General features: G+C 50.9%; 1 protein-coding gene across 1 annotated transcript; it reads left to right on the top strand.

Annotated features, from left to right (window-relative positions):
* The first annotated feature begins 5072 nt into the window (after positions 1 to 5072).
* Positions 5073 to 17211, top strand: LOC309543538 (tetraspanin-1-like). The gene is made up of 8 exons (XM_082276010.1): positions 5073 to 5165; positions 7264 to 7328; positions 14366 to 14584; positions 14825 to 14899; positions 15163 to 15261; positions 15363 to 15506; positions 15688 to 15771; positions 16997 to 17211. The coding sequence occupies exons 2-8, from the start codon at positions 7272 to 7274 to the stop codon at positions 17060 to 17062; spliced, it is 744 nt and encodes a 247-aa protein (XP_082132136.1). The 5' UTR covers positions 5073 to 5165; positions 7264 to 7271; the 3' UTR covers positions 17063 to 17211.
* The last annotated feature ends 2120 nt before the right edge of the window (positions 17212 to 19331 follow it).

The raw sequence follows: 19331 nt of genomic DNA, 5'->3' as shown, positions 1-19331 counted from the left end.
TGGGGGGCAGTGAATAGGGGGTGATGGGGGGCAGTGAATAGGGGGTGATGGGGGGCAGTGAATAGGGAGTGATGGGGGGCAGTGAATAGGGAGTGATGGGGGGGCAGTGAATAGGGGGTGATGGGGGGCAGTGAATAGGGAGTGATGAGGGGCAGTGAATAGGGAGTGATGGGGGGGCAGTGAATAGGGGGTGATGGGGGGCAGTGAATAGGGGGTGATGGGGGCAGTGAATAGGGAGTGATGGGGGGCAGTGAATAGGGAGTGATGGGGGGGCAGTGAATAGGGGGTGATGGGGGGCAGTGAATGGAGGGTGATGAGGGGCAGTGAATAGGGGGTGATGGGGGGCAGTGAATAGGGGGTGATGGGGGGCAGTGAATAGGGAGTGATGGGGGGGCAGTGAATAGGGGGTGATGGGGGGCAGTGAATAGGGGGTGATGAGGGGCAGTGAATAGGGGGTGATGGGGGGCAGTGAATAGGGAGTGATGTGGGGCAGTGAATAGGGGGTGATGGGGGGCAGTGAATAGGGAGTGATGGGGGGCAGTGAATAGGGGGTGATAAAGGGCAGTGAATAGGGAGTGATGGGGGGCAGTGAATAGGGGGTGATGAGGGGCAGTGAATAGGGGGTGATGGGGGGCAGTGAATAGGGAGTGATGAGGGGCAGTGAATAGGGGGTGATGGTGGGCAGTGAATAGGGGGTGATGGGGGGCAGTGAATAGGGAGTGATGGGGGGGCAGTGAATAGGGGGTGATAAAGGGCAGTGAATAGGGAGTGATGAGGGGCAGTGAATAGGGGGTGATGTGGGGCAGTGAATAGGGGGTGATGGGGGGCAGTGAATAGGGAGTGATGGGGGGGCAGTGAATAGGGGGTGATAAAGGGCAGTGAATAGGGAGTGATGGGGGGCAGTGAATAGGGGGTGATGAGGGGCAGTGAATAGGGGGTGATGGGGGGCAGTGAATAGGGAGTGATGAGGGGCAGTGAATAGGGGGTGATGGTGGGCAGTGAATAGGGAGTGATGAGGGGCAGTGAATAGGGGGTGATGAGGGTCAGTGAATAGGGAGTGATGGGGGGCAGTGAATAGGGAGTGATGAGGGGCAGTGAATAGGGGGTGATGAGGGGCAGTGAATAGGGAGTGATGGGGGGCAGTGAATAGGGAGTGATGGGGGGCAGTGAATAGGGAGTGATGGGGGGCAGTGAATAGGGGGTGATGGGGAGCAGTGAATAGGGGGTGATGGGGGGCAGTGAATAGGGAGTGATGGGGGGCAGTGAATAGGGGGTGATGGGGGGCAGTGAATAGGGGGTGATGGGGGGGCAGTGAATAGGGAATGATGAAGGGCAGTGAATAGGGAGTGATGGGGGGCAGTGAATAGGGGGTGATGAGGGGCAGTGAATAGGGAGTGATGGGGGGCAGTGAATAGGGAGCAATGAAGGTCAGTGAATAGGGGGTGATGGGGGGCAGTGAATAGGGAGTGATGGGGGGCAGTGAATAGGGGGTGATGGGGGGCAGTGAATAGGGGGTGATGGGGGGGCAGTGAATAGGGAGTGATGAGGGGCAGTGAATAGGGGGTGATGGGGGGCAGTAAATAGGGAGTGATGAGGGGCAGTGAATAGGGGGTGATGAGGGGCAGTGAATAGGGGGTGATGGGGGGCAGTGAATAGGGAGTGATGGGGGGCAGTGAATAGGGAGTGATGGGGGGCAGTGAATAGGGAGTGATGGGGGGCAGTGAATAGGGGGTGATGGGGGGCAGTGAATAGGGGGTGATGGGGGGGGCAGTGAATAGGGAATGATGGGGGCAGTGAATAGGGAGTGATGGGGGGCAGTGAATAGGGGGTGATGGGGAGCAGTGAATAGGGGGTGATGGGGGGCAGTGAATAGGGGGTGATGGGGGGCAGTGAATAGGGAGTGATGGGGCAGTGAATAGGGAGTGATGGGGAGCAGTGAATAGGGGGTGATGGGGGGCAGTGAATAGGGAGTGATGGGGGCAGTGAATAGGGGGTGATGGGGAGCAGTGAATAGGGGGTGATGGGGGGCAGTGAATAGGGAGTGATGGGGCAGTGAATAGGGAGTGATGGGGAGCAGTGAATAGGGGGTGATGGGGGGCAGTGGATAGGGAGTGATGGGGGCAGTGAATAGGGGGTGATGGGGAGCAGTGAATAGGGGGTGATGGGGGCAGTGAATAGGGAGTGATGGGGGGCAGTGAATAGGGAGTGATGGGTGGAAGTGAATAGGGGGTGATGGGGGGCAGTGAATAGGGAATTATGGGGGCAGTGAATAGGGGGTAATGAAGAGCAGTGAATAGGGGGTGATGGGGGCAGTGAATAGGGGGTGATGGGGGGCAGTGAATAGGGGGTGATGGGGAGCAGTGAATAGGGGGTGATGGGGGGCAGTGAATAGGGAGTGATGGGGGCAGTGAATAGGGGGTGATGGGGAGCAGTGAATAGGGGGTGATGGGGAGCAGTGAATAGGGGGTGATGGGGGGCAGTGAATAGGGAGTGATGGGGCAGTGAATAGGGGGTGATGGGGAGCAGTGAATAGGGGGTGATGGGGAGCAGTGAATAGGGGGTGATGGGGGGCAGTGAATAGGGAGTGATGGGGGGCAGTGAATAGGGGGTGATGGAGGGCAGTGAATAGGGGGTGATGGGGGGCAGTGAATAGGGAGTGATGGGGGCAGTGAATAGGAGGTGATGGGGAGCAGTGAATAGGGGGTGATGGGGGGCAGTGAATAGGGAGTGATGGGGGAAGTGAATAGGGGGTGATGGGGGGCAGTGAATAGGGAATTATGGGGGCAGTGAATAGGGGGTGATGAAGAGCAGTGAATAGGGGGTGATGGGGGGCAGTGAATAGGGGGTGATGGGGGGCAGTGAATAGGGGGTGATGGCGGCAGTGAATAGGGGGTTATGGGGGGCAGTGAATAGGGGGTGATGGGGGGCAGTAAAGTGGGAGTGATGGGGGGCAGTGAATAGGGAATGATGGGGGCAGTGAATAGGGAATTATGGGGGCAGTGAATAGGGGGTGATGAAGAGCAGTGAATAGGGGGTGATGGGGGCAGTGAATAGGGGGTGATGGGGGGCAGTGAATAGGGGGTTATGAGGGGCAGTGAATAGGGGGTGATGGGGGGCAGTGAATAGGGAGTGATGGGGGGCAGTGAATAGGGAATGATGGGGGCATTGAATAGGGGGTGATGAAGAGCAGTGAGTAGGGGGTGATGGGGGGGCAGTGAATAGGGGGTGATGGGGGGCAGTGAATAGGGAGTGATGGGGGGCAGTGAATAGGGGGTGATGGGGGCAGTGAATATGGGGTGATGAAGAGCAGTGAGTAGGGGGTGATGGGGGGCAGTGAATAGGGGGTGATGGGGGGCAGTGAATAGGGAGTGATGGGGAGCAGTGAATAGGGGGTGATGAGGGGCAGTGAATAGGGGGTGATGGGGGGCAGTGAATAGGGGGTGATGGGGGGCAGTGAATAGGGAGTGATGGGGGGGCAGTGAATAGGGAGTGATGAGGGGCAGTGAATAGGGGGTGATGAGGGGCAGTGAATAGGGAGTGATGGGGGGCAGTGAATAGGGAGTGATGGGGGGCAGTGAATAGGGGGTGATGGGGGGCAGTGAATAGGGGGTGATGGGGAGCAGTGAATAGGGGGTGATGGGGGGCAGTGAATAGGGGGTGATGGGGGGCAGTGAATAGGGGGTGATGAGGGGCAGTGAATAGGGAGTGATGGGGGGCAGTGAATAGGGAGTGATGGGGGGCAGTGAATAGGGAGTGATGGGGAGCAGTGAATGGGGGGTGATGAGGGGCAGTGAATGGGGGGTGATGAGGGGCAGTGAATGGGGGGTGATGGGGGCAGTGAATAGGTGGTGATGGGGAGCAGTGAATGGGGGTGATGAGGGGCAGTGAATGGGGGGTGATGAGGGGCAGTGAATGGGGGGTGATGAGGGGCAGTGAATAGGGAATGATGGGGGGCAGTGAATAGGGAGTGATGAGGGGCAGTGAATAGGGAGTGATGAGGGGCAGTGAATAGGGAGTGATGAGGGGCAGTGAATAGGGGGTGATGGGGGGCAGTGAATAGGGGGTGATGAGGGACAGTGAATAGGGGGTGATGGGGGGCAGTGAATAGGGGGTGATGAGGGGCAGTGAATAGGGGGTGATGGGGGGCAGTGAATAGGGGGTGATGAGGGGCAGTAAATAGGGGGTGATGGGGGGCAGTGAATAGGGAGTGATGGGGGGCAGTGAATAGGGGGTGATGAGGGGCAGTGAATAGAGAGTGATGAGGGGCAGTGAATAGGGGGCGATGAGGGGCAGTGAATAGGGAGTGATGGGGGGGGCAGTGAATAGGGAGTGATGAGGGGCAGTGAATAGGGAGTGATGAGGGGCAGTGAATAGGGAGTGATGAGGGGCAGTGAATAGGGAGTGATGAGGGGCAGTGAATAGGGAGTGATGAGGGGCAGTGAATAGGGGGTGATGGGGGGCAGTGAATAGGGGGTGATGAGGGACAGTGAATAGGGGGTGATGGGGGGCAGTGAATAGAGAGTGATGAGGGGCAGTGAATAGGGGGCGATGAGGGGCAGTGAATAGGGAGTGATGGGGGGGGCAGTGAATAGGGGGCGATGAGGGGCAGTGAATAGGGGGTGATGGGGGGCAGTGAATAGGGAGTGATGAGGGGCAGTGAATAGGGAGTGATGAGGGGCAGTGAATAGGGAGTGATGAGGGGCAGTGAATAGGGGGTGATGGGGGGCAGTGAATAGGGGGTGATGAGGGACAGTGAATAGGGGGTGATGGGGGGCAGTGAATAGGGGGTGATGAGGGGCAGTGAATAGGGGGTGATGGGGGGCAGTGAATAGGGAGTGATGAGGGGCAGTGAATAGGGGGTGATGGGGGGCAGTGAATAGGGAGTGATGGGGGGGCAGTGAATAGGGAGAAGGAAGGAGGAAGGAGAGGCTCTCTATGGTTGTGAAATCCTCTTTGTCCAGTTTCTGGTCTCTGACATCACAAATCACAAGTTTCCATTTGAATAGATGAAAGGGTTTGAAGGGATGGGTGCAGTCTGGGGGATGGTAAGGTATCTGGCTCCGCCCCTCAGGCTCACCTGTTATAAGGTGAGTGTACCTGGAATAATCACACCTGCACCGTCTGGATATCTCCAATCTTCTCTGCACAGCTCAGCCTCAGAACAGGTCAGTAATTCTGGAAGTTCTGAGAAAGAAGCAGCTGATCAGGTTGGGTCTGATCCCCCCTGTGTGACATCTGCTCCTTGGAGGGGTCCCTGGTTATCCTTACTGGGGGTCCCTATTTCTTGGAGGGGTCCCTGTTCCCTTGTGGTGTCCCCCCTGGGGTATCTTCTCCTGGGGGTACCTTCTATGCCCCCTCCTGGTTGGAGTGGTAGAATTGCCATCCTGGGATGTAGGAGGAAGTGGGGAGACTTTTATCTTCTCTGTATATCATGTGAATGTGTTTTGTATGTAATGATGGATTGTCCTGTGTGTTGTGTACACAGTGGGGTGGGGTTGTCACCACCATCCCCCCCCCCCCCCCCCTCAACTTCACCGTAACGTACACCATTCACAGTGGGTGCGGTGGGAGTTTTGTTAAAGTTACTTTAATTTTTATTTTTTTTTATTTTTATATTCTTATAAAAAAAAATATATATATATTTAAAAAAAAAAAAAAAGTGGAGGTGAGAAGATTGGCCACCCACCCCAATGCCCCAGAGCTGTGCTACCCCTGGCTCACCCATATCTGCCCGTACAGTGAATATGGTTTTTCTGTATGTGGGATCGGTCCGTGTTGTACAGAATTGGGTGTATGGTGCGGTTGTGGTCCTGAGAGGGGGGGGGGGGTGGAGAATCATTGATTTCTGAGGACTGAGTGTAATCTCCTGTCTGGTAACCAGTGAACATGGGTGTGGTAAAAGGGTTGACGTGGTGCCAGGAAATGCTGAGTTCCTGGCCTCCTCTATAGAGGTTGTTGGAGCCATGGATAATCTTGGACTTGTTTCATCAGCTGTTGGAGCAGAGGGGTAAAGGGGGGGGGGGGGGTTTTTTTTTTTTTTTTTTTCCCCCCCTGGCAAAATCTCCCCACATACTGTGGGAGCTGCAGAGGAGGGGGGTTCCACACTGCGGATAGATAATCGTCCTTCACAGGATCTGCTTTTATCACCGGGACTGGAGACTTCCCCAAAGGTCTTCCTTCTAGCAGAATTCTGATTTAAAAAAAAAAATATTTATTATTATTATTATTATTATTATTTATTTTATTTTATTCCACCTGTTTTTGAAGATTTCTGGCATCCTCAGGATCAGTCGGGATATTTCTTGTTTTCTCTGCAATCCCCCCCCCCCCCCCCCCCCCCCCCCCAATCTGGTCCCCCTTCTCTATACCCCCACTTTTTTTTTTTTACACCCCCCCCTTCGTGTCCTGTTTTCCGCCTCCTGTGACCCGTCTTTGCTCATCATTATTTTTCTGCTATCCTGATTTGGAGGATCCCCCCCCCCCCCCCCGGGGTCAGAAATCTGGAACAATTCTACCAGACCGACCCTCCACCCCATGTGGGGGGTTATTGTCTACGTTGGTGAGGAGTGAGGGGTCTGCAGCTGAAAGGTTAATCATTAAACAGAGGCTGATGTGTGTCCAGCAATCTCCACCCCGAGGAGAGTCAGAAATGGTGGAGAAGAGCGCCTCTTCTTTCCGTGACGCAGTGTACATGGGGGATAAATGTCCTGGAAAATCCAGAACACGTCAGGAGGCTTCACACCGACCTCACTGAGTATTTTTGTTTTCCCCTATAAAAAAAAAACATATTTCAAGGATTTAAGCAAATGTCTTTTTACAGACCCCCTCCCCCCCTTTTTTTTTTTCGTTGGAGGCCTTTATCGGCTCCTGAGCGATCTCCGTGTTGTAATGGGAAAGCTGCAATGTCTGCATCCCTTCAGAAGGTTGAAGGATGTTTCTCCAAAAAAGGAAAAACCTATTGCAGGGGATGCCATAGATTTGACTTGAAGCTCTGCTCAAATTTCTGGGAAATCGCATTGAGAAATTTGGATTTCTTGGCCAGTTCTGCATAGAATGAGCCTCAGGTTGCCATATTTTTAAGGCGGCGACCATTTTGTTTTCCAATTCACTTCCAAAATGGCTTCTAATGATAATACAAATGTGTGTGTGTGGGGGGGGGGGGGGGGTTATTGTTAGTTTTTACCTTGGCTGTAATGTTCTAATTCTAAGCAGATAATGTTGGGATTCTAGGAGGTGACCTTTAACCGTCTCTTCTCCTTCCAGACGCCACCATGAGCTGCTTCACCTGTATCAAGGTTCTGATGATCTTATTCAATCTCGCCATCTTTGTAAGTATAAAATCTGCATGTCTGTGTCTAGTCGGGTCTGCTGGACCCTTTATACCGGGGTTGGCTGTACATTGGATGATGCCATCCCCAGTGAAATACTCCGACCTCCCAGCTCCTATTGTAACCATTGGCCTCTCTAGAGATCCTCCCATGGATGTTGGGTGTCCAGTGGAGGAAAGTCTGTTAGACCAACTTCAGCATAGAAATTGCAGTTTGTATGTCCGGTACGAACCGGCCAATGCCAGATGTAGGTTGTATAATAACAAAAAATGGGAATGCCAGAAACTAAGCAACCTCCTTCCTACATGGAGGTACAATATTCTCTCCCATGTGTGGCCCCTCAGTCCCCTCTACATGGAGGTACAATATTCTCTCCCATGTGTGGTCCTCAGTCCTCTCTACATGGAGGTACAATATTCTCTCCCATGTGTGGCCCCTCAGTCCCCTCTACATGGAGGTACAATATTCTCCAATGTGTGGCCCTCAGTCCCCTCTACATGGAGGTACAATATTCTCTCCCATGTGTGGCCCTCAGTCCCCCCTCTACATGGAGGTACAATATTCTCCCATGTGTGGCCCTCAGTCCCGTCTACATGGAGGTACAATATTCTCTCCCATGTGTGGCCCTCAGTCCCGTCTACATGGAGGTACAATATTCTCTCCCATGTGTGGTCCTCAGTCCCCTCTACATGGAGGTACAATATTCTCCCATGTGTGGCCCTCAGTCCCGTCTACATGGAGGTACAATATTCTCTCCCATGTGTGGTCCTCAGTCCCCTCTACATGGAGGTACAATATTCTCCCATGTGTGGCCCTCAGTCCCGTCTACATGGAGGTACAATATTCTCTCCCATGTGTGGCCCTCAGTCCCGTCTACATGGAGGTACAATATTCTCTCCCATGTGTGGCCCTCAGTCCCTCTACATGGAGGTACAATATTCTCTCCCATGTGTGGTCCTCAGTCCTCTCTACATGGAGGTACAATATTCTCCCCATGTGTGGTCCCTCAGTCCCCTCTACATGGAGGTACAATATTCTCCCCCATGTGTGGCCCCTCAGTCCCCTCTACATGGAGGTACAATATTCTCCCCATGTGTGGCCCCTCAGTCCCCTCTACATGGAGGTACAATATTCTCCCCCATGTGTGGCCCCTCAGTCCCCTCTACATGGAGGTACAATATTCTCCCCCATGTGTGGCCCTCAGTCCCCTCTACATGGAGGTACAATATTCTCCCATGTGTGGCCCTCAGTCCCCCCCTCTACATGGAGGTACAATATTTTCCCATGTGTGGCCCCTCAGTCCCCTCTACATGGAGGTACAATATTCTCTCCCATGTGTGGCCCCCCTCAGTCCCCCCCCCCCTCTACATGGAGGTACAATATTCTCTCCCATGTGTGGCCCCTCAGTGTCTCCCCCCCCCCCCCCTCTACATGGAGGTACAATATTCTCTCCCATGTGTGGCCCTCAGTCCCCTCTACATGGAGGTACAATATTCTCTCCCATGTGAGGCCCCTCAGTCCCCTCTACATGGAGGTACAATATTCTCTCCCAAGTGTGGTCCTCAGTCCCCTCCTGTATGTGGAGGTCCCATACACTTTATTTGGGTTCCTCCATAGCTGGATGGAGCTCAGTATAAGATGCTGTGGACAGATATTCATGGGATGAAGTGGTAGCCAATGGGCTGTGATCTCCGTCTTGTACCTCCTGTGTTGCTCAGGATTATTAAAGCGGAACTAAAGTCTCAGTGAGAGCCGTAGAGGAGGAAAGGGATTGGCCTGGGAGCGGTAATGTATGAGACATGAATAGAATTAAAGTCCTGCGAGCTACTAAGTGAATATTATCCCAAAGGGTTAAATTCTACTAAGCTGCTGATACTGGCCACACCTTCATAAATGTGCCCTACCAATCCAATTCCAAATAGTACCGCGCTAATTATAAGTGTTCGGGGGGAAAAAAAATAAAAATCTCCGCAGTGCTCAATACACGAAAAACAATGTAGATTAATCCACTAGCAGTATTTAAAATAAACATTATATATATTATTTTATATTTTTACTGTTGCATGGACTATTGTTTTGCACCGATGTCTGTCTATCTCTGTGCAAAACAATAGTCCATGCAACAGTAAAAAAAAATAAAATATTATATATTAAATATAATTAGTGAATGCAATTCTCCATAACTGCTGTGCTTCTATTCAATCACCGTCCATCTTGCAGGAATTATTTTGCACAGATCTTCTTTTTTTCCCCTAACACTTCTAATTAGCGCGGTACTATTTAGAATTGTAAATACATGAGACATGTTACTGACAGACCTAGGACTGTGTACACCGCTGGATACATTTCCATGTAAATGGTTCTATTTCAGATGATTTGCATGTTCCATTGTTTCTTTGTTCCTGTAATTGGTAGATTTCCATAGAGCAGATCGGTGTACAATGTACGGCCTTCCATTGTGTGTGAAGTGGAGCTCATCTTGCCCGGGTTATGTCGTCCTTTGTGTCCTCCTGAGAGGACTCCTAGTTATATCTGTAGCACCCTCCTAGGTAGGTGCTAGTGAGGACATGGCTCTGTTTGGCAGGGGGTGAGTGTAGCACCCTCCTAGGTAGGTGCTAGTAATGACATGGCTCGGTTTGGGGGGGGGGGGGGGGGTGAGTGTAGCACCCTCCTAGCAGTGGCATAACTAGAACCTTCAGGGCCCCAATGCAAGAAACCATAAAGGGCCCCCCGGATGGGCCCCTTCCCTCCCAGCCTGGTGGCGGAACGCCAGGGCCGGTCGCAAGTGCAATGTTTGTGTGGTAGTTCTGCCATTGGTGTCAGTAGTTTTTATTTTAATTAAATTTTTCTAGCATTTGCTTTATTATTTTTTTTTTTTTTTTTTTTTTTTTTTACAATATGGATGGTAGGAAGATGACAGGGGGTGGATGGTAGGAAGATGACAGGGGGGATGAAGATGACAGGAAGATGGGGATGAAGATGACGGGTGGGATAGTAGGAAGATGACAGGGGGGATGAAGATGACAGGGGTGGGATGATAGGAAGATGACATTGGGGATGAAGATGACAGGGGGTGGGATGGGGATGAAGATGACAGTGGGGTGGGATGGACAGGGGTGGGATGGTAGGAAGATGACAGGGGGGGGAGGAAGATGACAGGGGGGGGGATGAAGATGACAGGGGTGGGATGGTAGGAAGATGAAAGGGGGGGGGATGAAGATGACAGGGGTGGGATGGTAGGAAGATGACAGGGGGGGGATGAAGATGACAGGGGTGGGATGGTAGGAAGATGACAGGGGGGGGGATGAAGATGACAGGGGTGGGATGGTAGGAAGATGACGGGGGGGGATGAAGATGACAGGAAGATGGGGATGAAGATGACGGGTGGGATAGTAGGAAGATGACAGGGGGGATGAAGATGACAGGGGTGGGATGATAGGAAGATGACATTGGGGATGAAGATGACAGGGGGTGGGATGGGGATGAAGATGACAGGGGGTGGGATGATGACAGGGGTGGGATGGTAGGAAGATGACGGGGGATGAAGATGACAGGGGGGGGGATGAAGATGACAGGGGTGGGATGGTAGGAAGATGACAGGGGGGGGATGAAGATGACAGGGGTGGGATGGTAGGAAGATGACAGGGGGGGGATGAAGATGACAGGGGTGGGATGGTAGGAAGATGACAGGGGGGGGATGAAGATGACAGGGGTGGGATGGTAGGAAAGATGACAGGGGGGGGATGAAGATGACAGGGGTGGGATGGTAGGAAGATGACAGGGGGGGGATGAAGATGACAGGGGTGGGATGGTAGGAAGATGACAGTCAGGGGGGATGGTAGGAAGATGACAGGGGGGGGGATGAAGATGACGGGGGGATGAAGATGACAGTGGGTGGGGTGGTAGGAATTTACACCCCCCACCCACCCAGCTTCACACACCCCCCTCCATCTCCATACACACCCCCCCCAGATTCACACACCCCTCCATCTCCATACACCCCCCCCCCCCCCAGCTTTACATACCCCCTCCATCTCAATACAATCTCCCTTCCCCCCCCCCAGCTTCACACACCCCTCCATCTCCATACACCCCCCCCCCCAGATTCACACACCCCTCCATCTCCATACACACACACACACACACACACACACACACACACACACACACACACACACACACACCCCCAGCTTTACATACCCCTCCATCTCAATACACAATACCCCTTCCCCCCCCCCCCAGCTTTACACACCCCTCCATCTCCATACATTCCCCCTCCATCTCAATACACACACACACCCAGCTTCACACACCCCCTCCATCTCCATACACTCCCCCCCCCCCCCCCAGCTTCACACACCCCCTCCATCTCCATACACACCCCCCCTGCAAGTTAGTATTGTATGCAAGTTAGTATTATATTAGTTCTAAACATCACAGACCTCAGATCAGAGCGGCGCTGTTGCAAAGTGGAGAGAGCTGGTCCCGCCTCCTCTCTGTGTACTGTACAGGAAACACACAGGAAGGGGCGGGTTCAGTGCTCGTCTCTGCTCTCTGCACTCACACACAGGCAGCTGGGGAGAGAGACCAGCTGCCGTGTGTGTTTTGTGTAACTCGCTGAGGATCGGGGAGCTCCGGTCTCAGCTGCGCTTGCCACTCCTCCTCTCTAAACATACAGGGGGCCCTCTCAGGCCCCCTGCAGCATGGGGCCCGGTCGCCATGGCGACCCCCTGCTACCCCTGTACGTCCGCCCCTGCCTCCTAGGTAGATGCTAGTGAGGACATGGCTCGGTTTGGTGGGGGGTGAGTGTAGCACCCTCCTAGGTAGGTGCTAGTGAGAGTAAAGTTTTGAGCTCTGTCTGCTTACCAGAGGAGCTGCAGGTAAATCTATATTCTCTGCCTACCAGGTACCAGGATCTGTTAGTGAGGTCTGCTCATTGTGCTCAGTATGCGATTCATTCAGTCTGAAGACTTTCATGCTGGTCCAGTAGGGAGGCATGTTGGGACAGTAGGAGGAAACCTGACCAATGAGTACATAGGCTTTTGATACAGTCCTGGGGATTGGCAGAGGGCAGGTCGCCTTGGTGCATTCTGGGATACTGTATAAAACCCAGGAGAACATGTGCTCGGGGGTCTTTGGCTGGAGAGCGGAGTCCCGGAGGAAGGGAGGTGGCTGCCTCCCCCTCTGTAGAGGTGTCATGCGGTCGCAGGAGGTCGTCCTGAGGAGCTGAACCCTGAGGTCCAAGAGAGCTGACTGAGAGGGGAGACCCTAGGACTGCAGTATCGTGAGTACAGGGACTTGTGTCAAGGGGCCTGACCTGAGGGGGGTCACCCTTGTTTGTAGGATAGTCAGTGGACGGGTGTCAGCAGAGGAAGAGAAAGAGGCTACTAGGGAGAGTGTCCTCAAGATAATTTTTTTTGTTCACCGAGTCGTCTGAGGAAAAGAGACTTGATCCAAAGTGGCAGGGTGAATCAACAGCCTGGCTGTATCAGAAGAACATTGTCTATAGTTAAATTGCAGTATCCCACTGTTTCCTTCTCCTATCCGCAATAAACCACAAAACAACCAAATACCCCTGGACTGAAAATTGGAGTGAGCCGAGTGGAGGAATTGAGAAATTTTAATCTGTCATGATTGTGTGCTAGTAACTTGGGGGGGGGGGGGGGGGGAGAGACCCGTAGAGAGGCTAACTGGCGGTCCTTGCGGGGGCAGTGCTATATATCTATAGACGGTGTTCTGGGTGCGGCCAGTTTCTGATGTATGAAAACAGTTGAGGGTTTAGGGCAGTTTACTGAATTATGTTACAAGTGTAGCACTGCCCCCTTGGGGACTGCTGGATAACACACCTTTGGGTCCCCCTGGGTTACCGTTTAACAACACTGGAATTCACAGATTAACACTTCTTGGCTCAGTTAATGAACAGTCCCAGGGGTATGTAGTTGTTTTTGGTGTTTTATTTTAAATAGGGATGGGAGAAGGGAAGAGTTCTCTAGATCAAACTATTCACAATGGATGAGGACTTCTGTCTGGAGATGCAGCCCGGCTGCAGATTCATCTTGCCACTAGATCAATTTAGGTTAAGTCTCTGTACAGACCACTTGGGAAGATTATCTCCAGGATACCTGCCTAGTATCCCCTTTCACTCCGCAGACTGACACCCGTCCTCTGACTATCCTACACCAGGGTGGCCCCCCTCAGGTCAGGCCCCTAGACACAATCCCCTTTACTTACAATATGGTTTTTCGAGGGTCTCCAGTGTCTCTACCCCCTCCGGTCAGTTCTCCTGGACCTCTGAGTTCAGTTCCTTTCCTCTGACCCCTAGGCCTACTGCCTGTGACCCAAGTGCCACTGCTACAGAGGCAGAGGAAGCCGCCACTCTCCCTCTGGGACTCTGCTCACCAGCTAAAGACCCCGCAACACATGTGCGCTTGGTATTTTATACATCATCCCATAATGCACTGTCTCTACCAATCACTGGGACTGTATCAAGGCCTGTGTTCTCATTGGTTAGGTTTCCTCCCAGTGTCCAACATGCCTCCCTATTGGACCAGTGTGAAACACTATCTAGACCCAATGAATCACACTGAGCAGACCTAACTCACAGATCCTGCTCTCTGGTAGGCAGAAAGCAATATAGATTTCCCTGCTGCTCCTCTGATAGGCAGACAGAGCCAAAAACTATACTCTCTCACTAGCACCTACCTAGGAGGGTGCTACATTCACCCCCCCCCCCCCCCACCAAACTGAGCCATGTCCTCACTAGCACCTACCTAGGAAAGTGCTACACTTGCCCACCCCCCCCCCCCCCCCCCACCAAACCGAGCCATGTCCTCACTAGCACCTACCTAGGAGGGTGCTACACAAGAGAGCAGTGCAAAGTATGGTGTGACCATTTCATAGTAGTGTCGTTCTGGCTGTGCTAATGGTGCCTACGAGATGTCAATGTTGTTTTTCCAGGACCGCACACCAGATAAAGGAGCCTCCTATCTGCTGTCCTGGAAGGCTCTATAGACTGACTTCTCTTCTCTTTCATTCAGCTGGCTGGAGGAACTCTGCTCGGAGTGGGGATCTGGGTCAGTGTGGACAGCGGATCTTTCCTGAAGATATTTGGAACGATGGGATCTGGAGCGGATAGTATTGCCTCCCAGTTTGTCAATGTTGGATATTTCCTGATCGCCATTGGAGCGCTGCTGGTCATCCTGGGATTCCTCGGCTGCTGCGGAGCCCAGAAAGAGAGCAAGTGCCTGCTGATTATGGTGAGATGGGGCAATTGGTTGAACTAGATGGACTTTTTTTTTTTTTACCGGTTGATGGGTGAGCTGGCAATGCCTACCACCTCCCATAGATGAGATGACATTGATGTGTGTGGGATTCTTGGCCTGTAGAGTCCTTCAGCCTAGAAATGTACTCTGTGCACACTTGGTGGGAGCTGGCCACAGACATTGGGATATTTTGTGAGTTTATAGAGGAGGAACTGACTGACTTATCTCTTGTAGTTCTTCTCCATCGTCCTGATCATCTTCATCGCAGAGATCGCCGCCGCTGTGGTCGCTCTGGTCTATTCCTCTGTGGTAAGAACCTTCTCTCCTCTCTCGGCAGATTCTTCCTCCATACAAGGATAGGGATTGGGGGGTGTGGAATGCTGTATGAACTTCCGGGAATTGGGGGGGGGGGGGGGGGGACGTCTAGGGTTTGTAAACACGTCTGACTTGTTTATAACAAAAGTGGATTGGGAGAATTGGAGAAATTGTCAGAATCTGGTGATTTAGTGATTGGCTGATCTCCCCTAAAGTACAATTTTTCTAACAGTCCACCCTTCTCTTCTCTTCTCCAGGCGGAAAGTTTCTTGAAGTCTGTCCTGACTCCGGTTCTGCAGACTCAGTACGGGAACAATAAGGAGGTCACCTCCAGCTGGAATGACACCATGGTGACTGTAAGTGGCACAAGTCACCCCCTCCTCCCCCCGTGTGACGCCATGTTGCCCCTCTCTTTACCGCTCACACTGGCTCACTCTTTTCTTGTCTTTCTTTCCAGTTGAAGTGTTGCGGACTCTCCAACTACACCGACTTCAACAATTCCTACTATGTGACGAATAACAACGGATTTTACCCACAACAATGCTGCAATGCCACCGCCACCAGCTGTTCAGTGTCTGCCGCCGCCAGCGCCAAAATCCCAGTAAGATCCGCCACCATTAAAGGGTTACTCTGACCCCACTGAAGCTTCCTGGTCCGTTTGTTCTTTTCCCCATACCCTTTCTTCTTCTCTTTTTTTTTTTTTTTTTTTTTTTTTCACATCTCTATATTCTCCTCCCCCTAGAGAACCATTTCACACAACTAACTTTGTCTTCTCTCCTTAGGGTTGCTTCGATCAGATTTTGAATGCGTTGAAAAAGAATGCAGCAGTTGTGGGAGGTGTTGCAGCTGGAATCGCAGCCTTGGAGGTAAGAAGTCACAAATGAATTTCATTTTTGGCTGCTGGTGTCCCACCTAGCTTTCTCCGTGTTTCTCTTCTTTTTTTTTTTTTTTTTCCTCTTTTCTTCTTCTTTTCTTCTTCTTTTCTTCTTCTTTTCTTCTTCTTTTCTTCTTCTTTTCTTCTTCTTCTCTTCTTCTCTTCCCCTCTTCTCTTCTCTTCTCTCCTTCTTTTTTTTTTTTTTCTTCTCTCTCCTTTCATCTGCTATAAACATTAAATTAAAAAAAAATCAATTTAGGCCAATATGTGTTCTGCTGCATATTTTTTAGTAAAATAAAAAATCCCAATAAGTGTCTACAAACTGGCATATTTTTTATTTTTTTTCCCTAGTAATGTGACTTCTAGCGTGACTGATATTGCGGTGGACACTCACTGACACTTTGTGGGAGCAGTGACACTAAGTGCGGGTTCACACTTCAGCAATGTCAGCCATTGCATGTGATGTCTGTGCGTTGCAAATTCAGCCATACAGATTGTAGTCGCACAGGACTTTTTTTTTTTTTTTTTTTGGCCCTCACCAGAATCTGATTGCATGGATCCTGATTTCATGTCTGACCGGACAGTTTTTGCACTGCGATATGTGAACTGATCTGGAGGTGTTGTTAATTTGTATTGACTGCCCCAGCAATTCGCATATGGAAGTGTGACCTGCATGCGAGTCGAGTGCGGTGCGGGAACCCACAGTGGATTTGCAGGGTTCCTGCAGCGCATATGTGTGAACCGGCAATCGCTGATAATACTATACACTGATTGGGAAGGAGGCTAAACATCTAGGGGGATCAAAGGGTTAATTGTGTGGTGCTTTTTAAAAGGGGGAGACATGGAATTTTATTCCCTGCTTTGCAGAGGCACAAACCACACAGTCTGTTTCCCTTTAGAAAGTCCACCCCACAGGGTGGCTTGTCTGGGAAGATTTATAGAGTTGGTAAGTCCTCCAGCAGAAGTGAAGAAAGGTGGGCCAGCTGAAAGGGCTCACAAGACTCTTTGCAGCTCAGGTCACATACAGTAATCTGCCCTATCCTCTGTGGGATTCTGATGGAAGGGCTTTAGCATACAATGTTGCCCCCCCCCCCATATAAATGCAGGCTGAAGCCAATGTAAAGTGACTTCTCTGAGCTGTAGGCCAAGTTTGGAGTTGGGTGGAGTCCAGGTCTCGGTACGAATTGTCTAATGTGTGTTTTATTTCCCTCCCGTAGTTGGCAGCCATGGTGGTGTCCATGTACCTCTACTGCAAGATAGACAAGCACGGCTCCATCCAGTAGCAGCGGAAGGCAGCCCAGTATATAATGTTCTGTAAATGACATTTCAAAACGAGGATTGGCGTCAATGCGAGATGACTACGTTTGGCCCGGCGCGGCCTTCTAATTGCACTTTACATAAAACGCTCCAATTATTACACCGCGATTCTTTATTGCTATAAACTTGTTTTTCTACCAATGGAAATGGAATCTTCTCCGTCAACAAGGTTGTGCAAAGTCTTAGTTTGGTACACTGAGTGTCTCGGAGATTCTGACTACCCCCCCCCCCCCCCCCCCAACCCCCACCTCACAGGAGCGGCACGTACGATTGTGTTGGCACATGGGTTTATTTTATTTTTTTTCTCCTCGTTTTTTCAATTTTGGTGCCAAAAAACCAGAATGTGATGGAAATTTTTTTTATTGTGGATTTATTTAATATCTGATTATTAATTGAGGAATGTGAGTGGATCTAATATGAAGGATGTATATAATAAAGCTGGTCTTTTCTCTATAGTCTCTCTGCTTTTTTGAGTAGAAAATCAGAATGTTGGCTTTACAGTTATAAAAAAAAAAAAAAAAAAAAAAGAGCAGTTGCTGTGTGCCCTGAATAGTGGCGGTTATTTGTCATTCCCAGACATAAGAGAAATGAACCCTGTGCCTGGCACCCTCACCCTAGCATGGGTGCTCAACCTGTGGCCCTCCCAACTGTTGCGGAACTACAAGTCCCATAAGGCATTAAACAGCTGACAGTTACAAGAATGTCTCTCCGAGGAATGATTGGAACTTGCAGTGTTGCAACAGCTGGAGGGCCACAAGTTGGGCACCAATGCGTGCTAGTGCATTTGTTATAGGTAGATGACAGCTGGTCACTGTGATGGTGGCGGGTATCAGACCCCTGGCTTTCTCATTCAACTCGTGACCAAAGACCAAGCAATCTCACACCCTGCCCTCACTTGCGTAACAATGCCACTCTCAGCTGCACCCTGCACACAGATAGTCCAGCTTGCGGGACCACAATCTAGATGCCAGCAGACAGAGCGATTGTCACTGGGTTCAACAATTAACCCTTTCTCTGCCACCACCGCTACGTTTGAGCTCAGCGGGTGCTCGTAATTTTAGAAATATCAATTATGACTTTAGAATAATCATCTGTAACACACCCTGTCACCTCAGACAAGAATGTCAGATGATTTATCCTAGACAGTAGCGCTCTTTCAGGAGGCAGGTTATTTTGGGTCAGTTTGCGTTTAAGAGCTTAGAGACAAAGTTAACACTTTTCAAAATAAGGTTTAATTATAAGAAAGGTTAAAATTGGTGCGAATAAAAATATTTACAGAAAAATGGGTTACAGAGAAATAGAGACACAATACAGCAATTTGGAAATGTAAAGAGTGAATATACTTGCATTTAAAAAAGTCCTGGTATTACCAGAGGTCCCAAAAACTGAACATGTAATAGGTCCTTCTCTTAAAGCGATGTTATTGCTTGGATGGTAGAATGAAGCCTGAGCTCTCTATCAGTTCCTGCCCTTTTTCTCTGACCCCCCCCCCCCCCGGGGGGTGTCACCAGAAGTACTTGGCCAATAGGCTCTGAGTCCATGGGTGGTTTCCCTGGAGGCTCACGCATGCTGAGACACAGCCAATTTAGACAGATTATTAAAATAACTCATATCTGGAAATATGTAATGGTTACATGCTTGAAACCGATATTTTATGGTACGGTTTTGAATCTGCTTTTCACAGACACTAAACATGGGTTATCTCGGCATAACCTCTGACCTGTAAGGCATCTGATCGCTAGCTTGTCTCCCCTAGCAATGACAGTGATCAAGTTTGATCTTAATTCGATCCATATGTTATCTGGCATTCAAATTATATATTTCCCTAAAACGTCTTTCAGGACAGCACCTTAGAGAGATGGCTCCTCCCTCTCCTCATCAGGAAACACCCCATCCACCAGATTTTAAAAGGAGGCTTCTCCCACCATTCGTCAGTTTTTGTGTTTCCTCCGGCCGAGGAACACCTCTGTGGGGAGCTGGGCTCTTAAGGTGCTATCCTGAGAGACCGGGCTTCCTACGTCCACCTACCCTTTTTTGGAGACGATTGCTTCTCCCATTCACGCGACCGACTGCAGTGCATGGGCTCCTTCTTCCTCTTCAGTGCTCTAGGCTGAGTCAGGACCCCGCAGAGCACAGCCCTGGGAAGGCATCTTGGAGGAGCGGAACGAATTTTCTTAGACTTCCGCCGCCTTTTTCAAATTTGCCGCCATTTCTCCGGATAGAGTGACGCTCGTC

The sequence above is a fragment of the Pelophylax lessonae genome (assembly GCF_965119305.1).
Source record: "Pelophylax lessonae genome assembly, contig: HAP1_SCAFFOLD_191, whole genome shotgun sequence".
In the NCBI taxonomy this organism is placed as follows: Eukaryota; Metazoa; Chordata; class Amphibia; order Anura; family Ranidae; genus Pelophylax; species Pelophylax lessonae.
This window is presented reverse-complemented; position numbering and strand designations above follow the sequence as displayed.